The 10,717-nt window shown below is 33.6% G+C and overlaps 1 protein-coding gene across 1 annotated transcript in view; it reads right to left on the bottom strand.

Annotated features, from left to right (window-relative positions):
- Positions 1–3,309: 3,309 nt before the first annotated feature.
- LOC150104304 (leucine-rich repeat-containing protein 57-like) overlaps positions 3,310–10,717 on the bottom strand; it is a 132,776-nt gene continuing 125,368 nt past the window's right edge. The window contains exons 4-5 of the mRNA XM_090396909.1: positions 10,516–10,701; positions 3,310–3,568 (exon numbers count right to left, since the gene is read on the bottom strand). Of these exons, the coding sequence (XP_090253035.1) occupies positions 3,527–3,568; positions 10,516–10,701 (228 nt within the window). The 3' untranslated portion in view covers positions 3,310–3,526. The remainder of the gene's footprint in view (positions 3,569–10,515; positions 10,702–10,717) is intronic.

Genomic DNA, 10,717 nt, shown 5'->3' with positions numbered 1-10,717 from the left:
TCCAGCAAAGAGATGCCATGTATGTGCAAAGCATAATGTAAGAAGTGAGACTACATGGCAACGTGAAGAATATTTGATACCATTACATTTACCTAAGTACTTCGAAAAGTATCATACCTTGCAAAATTATTAATATTCTTTATAATAATGTAACAATTAACGAAATAAATCACATGAATTAAAGAAATAGTAGTTTTTATCTGTTCCAACTTTAAAAATAATTTATAGGTCAAAGGGTTAATAAATAATATTAAAACTATTTTTGATCGTTATATAAAATGAGAATATGTTGTATGTACCTTGTATTTCCGTTTCTACATACTGATGATGTACTGATATTTTCAGTACAAAATATCTGTACTTTCATTTCATTAAAGTTAATTACTGTGATTATCGTGTAATTTGTTGTTTATAGCCATGCCACAGGTACCTTTAAAGATTAAGATTTAATAGTTGAAAACTATTCGTGATGGTGCAATCCAAGGAAGGATTTAATAAATAAATAATAAATTAAACTTTTTTACAAATAATAAAAAGTTTAAAAATTTACAGGATGATGGTTTGATGCAAAAACTAGTGAAAGCAAGTATACACAATGTCCAATGTTAGTTATTACCTATACTGATACAATTATAAGAGCAAGCAGTATTAAACTACCAGGGCTTTCAAACTTAGGTTATGCAGATGATAATGAAAAACTACTAACAAATTTGTTATGTTTTATTATGAATCTCTACTTTGCAACAAACAGCATGAGTTTACTAAAGGAAGATCATGTTTTAGCAACATGCTCTCATTCATTCATGTTACCATTGAGTTAGACAAGGAGAGTGGATACACTATGTTACTTTTGGATTTTGCTAAGGCTTCTGACAGAATACAGCATGGAAGACTGTTGCATAAATTGGAGAATATGGGATTGGATTATAAACTACTGTCATGGATATTATGAAGATGTGACTGAGAAATATCAAAAAGTCATATATGGAGGGTGTGAATCTGCAATATTCAAGGTAACCAGTGGTGTGCTTCAAGGATCCTTGGTCCATTGTTATTCAATCTGTACATTAATGACATTAGGAAGGATTTGACATGCAACACACAGCTATTTGCAGATGATGCAAAGATGCTGCAAGTACTGCATATCAGGAGTGCTGCTGATATGCAGCACATGCAGAATGATTTGAATAGGCTGGAATTGTGGCCATGTGAAAATGGCTGTTGTTTCAATGTTAATAAATGTAAGGTCATGCACTAAGATGTCCAATGTTGTATTATATTGGTGGGATTATGCTTAAAGAAACTGATGCGGCTAGGGGTCTTGGAGTTTTAGTAAACAGGAAGTTGAAGTTCAAGGATCATATAGCAGAAATTGTAAATATAACTCAGAGAATAATAGCAACGTTGACATGAACCTTTAACATGTAAAGATAAGGAAGTCATTTTGCCTCTTTACAAGGCCTTGATAAGACCTCACCTGGACTACTGCATGCAGGTCTGGTCTGCTGGTTTCCATGGTGATTCTGATACAGTGGAGAGAGTGCAAAAGAGAGCATCAAAAACGATATCAGGATTGTGGAATTCTGATTATGAAGATAGATTGAGAATTTGTATACTGCAGACACAAGCAAACAGAAGAAAGAGGGATGATATGAATGAGACTTACCAACTTCTGAAAGGGTTATATAGAATTTCAGTAGATGGAATTTTTCATTTTATGGAGGGTGGGGAAAGGACACAAAGGCATCCATGGAAGTTGAGAATGAATGCTGTCAAGAAGAGGGGTTAGGGCTAGATTTTTCTCTCGGAGCAGTGCATGATTGGAATGGACTGACTTTGGATGTTGTGTGTGTAGCATGGATGAATTCAAGAACAGGTATGACAGCTAGTGCAAATAGTATGGCCTTCCTCGATGAGTCTTGACTCCTTGGAGGTCTTTCTTAATAATAATAATAATAATGTTACAAAAAATTGGTAATTTGCAATAAAAGAACAAAAACCATGAACACAGACAGGAAAATACTCAATGTATAGTTAACTGTAGTGAATTTTCTTTAGAATAGCATGAAATAATCAACTGTTATTGTTAATGAAAAACCAATAAAATAAGTAAACCATATTAGCTATGTAGCCATAATTTTAAGTGAAGATAACTTAAACATAGAAATAGGTAACAGAATAAATAAATCTAGCATGGTGAGAAGCCAGATGAATAAATTTATAAGGAATAAGACAAATTTGCCAGAACACCAAGTCAGAAGTAGACAAGACAGTGTTCTAATAAATTTAACATAGGATCAGAGCTGATCAAAGACCACAAACTACAGGTATGAGTTCTGAGGAAAATTAAGGTAGTGAAAACGTTCCTCTAAGATGAACAGGAAAGAAAAAAACCAAAATCTGGGGTGACTGATACAATGGTAGTGCCACGGGAGACCAAAATATAAAACACGGAAATGCTGGAGACCTGTAAAATAGCTTCCTGTATGAAACTGATGTGAGCAAGATAGTGATGTAAACTTAATTGTGTAGCACTATCATAGTATCCTGTATATGCTTTGAATGTAAATACAATTGGCTCACTTCTATAGCCAACACCATTATAACAAACTTACTTAACTAAAAAACTGGTAAATCCAGAGTGAAGTTTCATGCTATTCTAAAGAATATTCACTACAGTTAGCTATCCATAACAAGCTATTACTGTGGTCCCTATGAGTTCTGTATAGTGAGGGTCTTGTATCAGTCAAGGATTTTAAAGATGAAAGTTTACAATTTATCTCAGATTTGGAACCACTAATACAACAGACAAAAATAATGAATGGAAATGACTCTTTGAGAGAGTTTTAATTTCTGAAAAAAGTTCAGAATAAGTCAGTATACAATTGATATATAATGCTATAAACATGTGATCCATGCAGGAAGGTTTATTTGCTCTTTCTAATCCAAGTAATGGATTCTATATGAGTCATTTTGAAAAAATAAATAAAACTTTGATTATGTAACTTCTTTAGGGATATTTGGAAAAAAACACAAGTGAAAAAAAGCTATATCTAAAAACTGTCAAAAAAATTCAGAAATCAGGTGAAATACTGAACAAATTCAATACAAAATATGATATTATGTTTTCCCCCTTTTTTTTTATTTAATAATAAGCATGCTAATAAATCTTATCACGAAATGTTTCGGTTTCTTCATGATCCTTTCAAGTGACATAGTATTACATATTAACTGACCAGTCCACAGTTGCAATATTTCAAGTCTATGGGCATTGCTGCTATATTAGTAAAAATCCTTAAACAGTTAGAATATTGACGGTCATCCAGTTTGTTTGTTTTTTTAATAGTGCTAATATTAATAAATTTACACACCTAATTTTACAATAAACAACTTGCTCTGTTCAACTTTGAATAGCAAGGAAAAGTGCACAGAATAAAATATTGGAGAAAAAAATATCAGTCTTAAAATTTGCAGACAAAAAAGTCTTTTAAGGCATTTAATGTGATTTATAGATCACCACACTTCTTTAGAACATCTTCTTCTTTGTTGCTGTATATCGTTCCATGTACTGCAATTAATAATACTTTATTAATGATTGCATTTATAATTTTCAATAAAGAATAATAATAATAAAGTAATGTGTGCAAAGAAATTTTAAAAAGTCTAATTTTTTCTTTTTAATGGAGGAGGGTCAAATTAGTCCTCATTTACAGTGACATGTTCACCTTTTAAACAATTTCTCACAGTACTGAAATTTCTTTTAGAACAATTTTTAAGACCATTTTTTATGTGAAATCTTAAATGTAACATATTACGCTACCACACTCTCTTACCAATGAAAACTGTTAATCTTATATGGTGATGTTTCAATTTTGGGAATGAAGGTATGAAGATCTGGTTAGTACAAAGGATGCTGAAAGAGTTTGTGGCATGCGTTGGCATGACATACAATCATTAGTGAATGTGGATCAGTCATGTCCACAGGAACTTTCAACAGTAATAATAGTTAATGAATGCCCTGTCATTTGCGAAAAAGCAACACTTCTAATATTTCAACACAATGTCTCTGTTTTGAAATGTGAAAATGCTATCCTATCCTGATATTATTTTCTTCAAGGCATTTCCTTCTTTTTTAAAAATCACTTTAAAACAGTTATTACTAAAGAGCCAAAAGGCTTCGTTTCGGTGATGTTAAATTACATAAGCAAAGTGGATACTAGATCCAACATTATTTCAAAGTCAAATGTTTGTAGTATGAAAGTATTGTAAGTTGACCTGAGAGCTTACGAGAATACAATCCTTGGCATCCCCAAGTTGCATTAGCTTGCACTATTTAAAAGACATAGGCGCTGCTCAATAATCCATATATTTGCCTTTTATTAGTGCATTTGATAAAGGTTTCACTGGCCTGAGAGTTGTTTTGAACTGGTTAGTTCTCTTCAGAGACCATTCAGAAACCTTAAGAGAGCAAAAACTCTCATTCAGTACTAAGGAAATCAAAATGTCAGAGAAATGTATTTTCGTAAGTGAACTCTCAGTCAGTGCGTAAACATAATTACTAAAGAAAGAGCCAAATGGCTTCATTTCAGCAATGTAAAATTACATAGGCAAAGTGGATACTAGATCCAACATTATTTCAAAGCCGAATGCTTATAGAAACTATGAAAGTTTCATAAGTTGACTTGAGAGAGCTTAAGAGAATACAATCCTCGGCATCCCTAGGTTGCCTTAGAACTACTTAAAGTGCTATGTCTTTTAAGAATCACATACCAAGAGATGGTAGCACCTGTTTCCTCATCTCTTCATCGGTTGCCGCCTATAATTAGTGATAGTCATGGGTCAGCTATCTCTCATTGGCTACCAGTGGAGACTGAATCACCTACTCAGTCTCCAAAGACTAGATAAGATTAAAAGGCGTTGCCCTCTATAAGGGAATAAAAGGTATTAGCTGTCGGACCATATATTGACACAACCAGAAACTGACATACTTAAGAAAGGATTTAATTTCACCATTCCCCCAGATCATATTCCTAAGATTAACATCATCAGTAATATAGAGAAAGCACTCTCATCCTTTCCTGAAACAACGGAAACAATCTTAGATTAAAAAGTACTATTATTCTTTCAACTTCAAGACCACCGAAACTAAACATAACACCTCGAGAAAAAAGAGCTCTCTCTCAAACTTGAAAGAGGACAAACAAATAATCTTAAAAGCAGACAAAGGTAATGCTGCAGTCATTTTAAACATGAGGGACTACATAGCCAAGATTGCAGAGTTACTATCAAATTCATCAACATATCACAGATTAGAGTCAGAACAACATGGAAAAACCACAAGGACACTAATAACCTATTACGGAACATGACTAGTTGGTCCACAAACTTACAACAGAATCTGAAGTCACTACATCCATTGATGCCACGATAGTATGGTACCCCAAAAGTATACAAAAATAGAGTTCCACTACACCCGATCATTGATGGAAGAAATTCTCCTATATATTTGTTGTCTGAACACCTCTCCAGCCTCCTAAAAGATATATCAGACACTTACATTAAGAATTCAAAGCACTTTATTGAAAAATTAAAAAGCATCCCGATCTTAAAGACAAGCATTCTTGGTAGCTTGGATGTGGTGTCTTTATTCACCAACGTCCTAAAAGTTATCAGTATTCTATACAATCTTTTTCCAGAAGATACAGCTCACCTTTTTTGTCATTGTCTCAAATCTAATTATTTTAAATGGAATAACACGCTATAATGAACAACTAAATGGCTTAGCTATGGGCAGTCCCTTCTCACCACCCTATGTGCAGATGTTCATGGAAAAGCTAGAAACAGACATCCTTTCAAAATTAGGCCCAAAACCTTTAGTATGGTGGAGGTATGTAGATGATGTATTCATAATTTGGAGGGACACAAAAACAGCTCTTTTGGACTTTTTAAAAAAATTTAATCAAAACATACAATTCACTTTGGAACTGGAAAAAGATAATCAACTACCATTTCTGGACACCCTAATCAAGAAACTAGCAGATGGACAAATCAAACCAACAGTCTACCGCAAACCAACACACACTGGACGTTACCTTTATTTCAAATTAACTCCCCATATTTCCCAGAAGCTTGATTCAGCATAATACATATGCTCAAAAATAGAGCCACCAACATCATCTCAAAACAAAAAGAACTCTATGATGAACTTACTCAAATATCAGAGACATTAATAAACAATGGCTATCGATTAAAGAATTTAATCGATAGGATTCTTCATAGCAATCCCCCACAACAACAACAACCTACCACCACTCAATACAGATCTTCCATAGTTATTCCTTATGCAGATACAGTGTCGAAAAAAGATTGCAAACCTTCTTAGGCCATTCAACATCAGAGCTGCATTCAAACCTGTAAAGACTGTCTACCACGTTTTAAGCCAAAAGACATTAATGCTTTCTTCAAACACGTTGGAGTGTACAACATCCCATGCTCTTGTGGCCTAAACTATGTAGCACACATATGTCAAGAAGCCTTGGAATCTGAAAAAAAGAATATATAGGTGATGTTCATAACAGAATAGACAATTCGGGTCTAGCCCATCATTTTGCAATGACAAACTACACCATTGAGTGGGATAGGAGCTCCATGCCTTATCTAGAAGAAGACTTCCATTGTAGAAACTTCAAGGAAGCTGTAGCAGTCCTCCGTTCTGGAGAAAATCTTAACAGAAACCAGGGAATGATAATAGCTGACATATGGAAAACCTTAATAAGATCACTCAGTTTGCCAGAATTTCATTTCGTTCATAACTACAGAATGTGCTCACATAACAGTAACTAAAACAACATGCTCCGTTCATGTAATGTTATGTGTGTTTCAATTTTTTAATTTATACGATAGTGTTACTCCATTTTCTCTGCACTAGTCACTTTGAGTTTTCTCTTACTGTTATAAGCCCTGAAGAAGCCGAACAGCTCCATTGGTGAAACTTGTTGGCACTGCATGTTTATAAATCACTGGACAATTAAAAATCAATATATTTCAGTTTAAATTATGCAAGTTCTTTCCTAATATCCTCATTTTTAATGTGATACTGCCATTGATGCTATCTGTTCAATCCAGTAATCTTTCTCAGATCTCTCATATCAGGTCTCTAGTCTTTGATCAAGTGTTTTATTTCTAACCTAGCTCTCAGATCAATAAGTTAGAACTGGTTTGAACACTGTTTATATGCCTAATTTAATGTTTTGACTAATTTCTTTCTAATTTACTATCATTGCTAAAAATTGTGCCTAAGTAGCTGAAATGTTTTACTTGTTCTATAGTTTCACCATGCAGGATACAGTTGATGTTTGCAATGTTTCTGCCTATTTTCATTGTGTTTGTCCAAATTTATTACAGAAATTATTCAATTTTGTCATGGAATCTTGCAGACTTGTACTGGATTTATTCAGAAGTATAACATTATTTGCATAAAGTAAACAGATTTAATAACACTTTCCTTCATAATGTGATCCATATAGATAATGGTGGGTATATGCTCACTTGTTGCACACCTGATTTTACCCAAACCATCTTCTTGTACCTCCTTCAATTCTAACAACTGACTTAATAATGATGCATTTACACCATATAACTATCATTTTGAAGAGCTTTCCTCTTGGCACCTTGTATATACCATTTCTAGATCAACAAAATTTAAATACAAATCCTTGTTATATTCCCAAGATTTCTCAACTATTTGTCTTAAAGTGAAAATCTGATACTGACTGCTCTTCAAAGACAGAGCATTCCATATTTCATCATTTCTGGCCAAATTCCATCTACTCCATATTTCAGGTTTTGATGACTTTTCTACTTTGAGTACGGATATTTATTTCTGACTGCATTCATGTTGAGAGTTTTTTACCATCATGTAGACACTGCTTGTTTCTTTTAGTAGTCTTTCAAAGTAATTACTTCAGATGTCTAACATGTCTTTAACTTCTGTTTTCATGTCATCTTTATCATCTGATTCCTTTCACAGTTAAGCTTTTTCAATAGCCTCCAGATCATTTTGCCATCTTCCTGCTCAAGACTAAATGGTGATCACTTCCAATTTCAAATCCTCTGTGTGTCCTGCACCAGTGTGTACAGAGGGAAAACATCACTATCAACAATAACACAGTCAATGAGACTTTTCTTATTCCTTGCCTCTTCTCTCCATGTGAATTTGTGCACATTTTTATGTTGGAACATTGTGTTAGTAATAACCAGTCCATGTCCTGAGCAGAAATCCAACAGGTATTTGCCATTATTATTAGCTTTGCTCTTTTCTCCAAATTTTCCCAAAATATTTTTGCCTGTCTGACAATCATTTCCTCCTCTGCTATTTAGATCCCCAACAAGGACCAGCTTTACCATATTCATCATGTCACTTGCTTTCTCTAAAGCCTTGAAAAATCCTTCCACTTCTACCTTAGTAGAACCTTCTGTGGGACCATAGGCACAAATAAGTCTCATTTGCCTGCCATTAAAAAAGATTAGCCTCATATTTAGTGTTGAATACTATAGGTACTCCATTTCCTTGATTGTCATTGCCTGAATATAACATTTTTTTATTTATTGCTCAGATTGCTACATCTGGTTATCATTTCCTATTCTGCTATTTAGATCTTCAACAAGGACCAACTTTTCCTTTTTCATTTGAGCCAGCTGCCTTCTCTGATGCCTCAAAATAATTCCTCCATTTCTTTCTTGGTATAACTTTTTATGGGACCATAAACACAAATAAGCTTTACTGTCTGGTTCCCCATTCTGATATTTGTCCATATCACTCTACTTTCTTGATATTGCCTACCTTTCAAGAAATAGCTATAGTATTCAACGCTAAATATGAGGATAATTAGTGTTGAATACTATAGCTACTTCACCTTTTCCCTGATTGTTATTGTCTGAATATAACATTTTATATTTGTCAGAAAGATCTCACACATTTCAGTCACAACTATTTTATCAATCTGGTACTTATCCAATTCGTCTGCTAGTTCTATTTCTTTGCCATTGATGCTTCTTATGTTGATATTATGGATCTTGAACTCTGTTGATACTGAGTTAAGATGTATATTGGGATTTGTTCAAGTAGCTGACTTTTTTTCTGTTAACCTGGTTCTCTGACATAAACAATGGGACCTTGTTTATCTGGATGATGCCCCAAGTCGGCATGAAATTATGTCATGTTCATCATCATAATGTTAATTATGGATATAGACCATACTGGTCTGTTCCAGTCTCATTATTCATCTAATATCCATTTTTTGAGGTCTCTGGCCTTCTCTTTCCAATTGGTTTGTATTTTATTACTTGTTTAGGATATCGGGTGTTGGCCATTCGGTTTACATGTTCTATCCATTTTTTGTTTATAATTGTTCAGTTTTCTTTCTATTGATTTTGTTTTAGTTCTTTTAAAATATCTTTGTTCTTTTTTTTTTGTCTAATAATGTGTATTTTGAAGTTCTTCTCATAAATCTCATTTCACTTGTTTTTATTTTTTGTTTATTTTGTTTGTTTATTGCCCAAATTTCACTGCCATATAATATAATATTGTACCATCATTTTACATTGTAGTTTAAGCCGATAAGAAAACAATTTGATTGGCTAAATCTCAAATTGACAGCCATTCCTAGTTCATTCACTATCCAGGTAGATACCTAACAGGGGGCACCATGAGAAGGTGAGGACTGGACATTAGGTCAGAAACTCCAGTTGGTTCTTCACATTCCTTAAAAGATTTCGCAGAGGTCTCCTCCCAGTTATACAGATTTGATCCATAAGTACCCCGAATGAACATTTAAATTGTGAAATGTACATCACCTTAAATTAATGTCACTTACCTATAGTACAGGTGTACAGAAGCCTTTCATGGTTGGGAGCCACATAAAAAAAAAAAAAGTTTGCACATACTTAGTTCATTATGAAGAGTCTGAAGTTTAAACATTAATTCTGAATTTTCAGTTTTATAATTTCATGCTCTTAGTTTTCTCGGTATTTGCATTTGTACTCTTTCAAATTATGATTTTGTGTGCTTTATGCATCTTCCTGCTAATCCAATACATTCTGTCATCAACGTATGGAGCTGCCATTTCTTTTGTAAGGTTTCTCATGATCTGTTGTTCTGTCCTCCTACCCCCCCCCCACACACACACAAACACACACAACTTCTCTTGTTTCTTGTTCGCTTTTCTGCCATTTTCTTTGATTTATGGGAATGGAGTTGAGATTGAGAATGGTAGTAATTTTTCTCTAAACTAATTACAGCAAACCATGCACTAAAATGAATGGTCTCTGGACCGTACAGGTTCATCTACTGTATTATTGCTTTAACTGTTTCAGTAAATGACTATGAAAAAGACTCCTGTAAACCTTTTCATCATTAAAATATTTTAAATTTAATATGTATTCACATAAATACACTCCAAACAGGTAAACATTTTAATATTGCCTATTAAATAATAACATTAAAAACCAACTTACATTTTCATAACTAGGCATATCATGTAATTCTTTCATTTCGAACAGATTGCCATCAACAGCAAGAAGAGAAATTTGAGAATCGCTAAGTATCTTGTCTGAAAGGGCTGATAATTGTAAACAGTTTTCTTCTAATCTCAAAATTTTCAAACGTGGACATCTAGAAATATCCTCAGACAAAACAGAAATCTGAAATGAAATAAAA

This window comes from Typopeltis vanoorti, chromosome 8 (genome assembly GCF_054136105.1).
Source record: "Typopeltis vanoorti isolate ZY-2024b chromosome 8, IOZ_Tvanoo_1.0, whole genome shotgun sequence".
NCBI lineage: Eukaryota > Metazoa > Arthropoda > Arachnida > Uropygi > Thelyphonidae > Typopeltis > Typopeltis vanoorti.
This window is presented reverse-complemented; position numbering and strand designations above follow the sequence as displayed.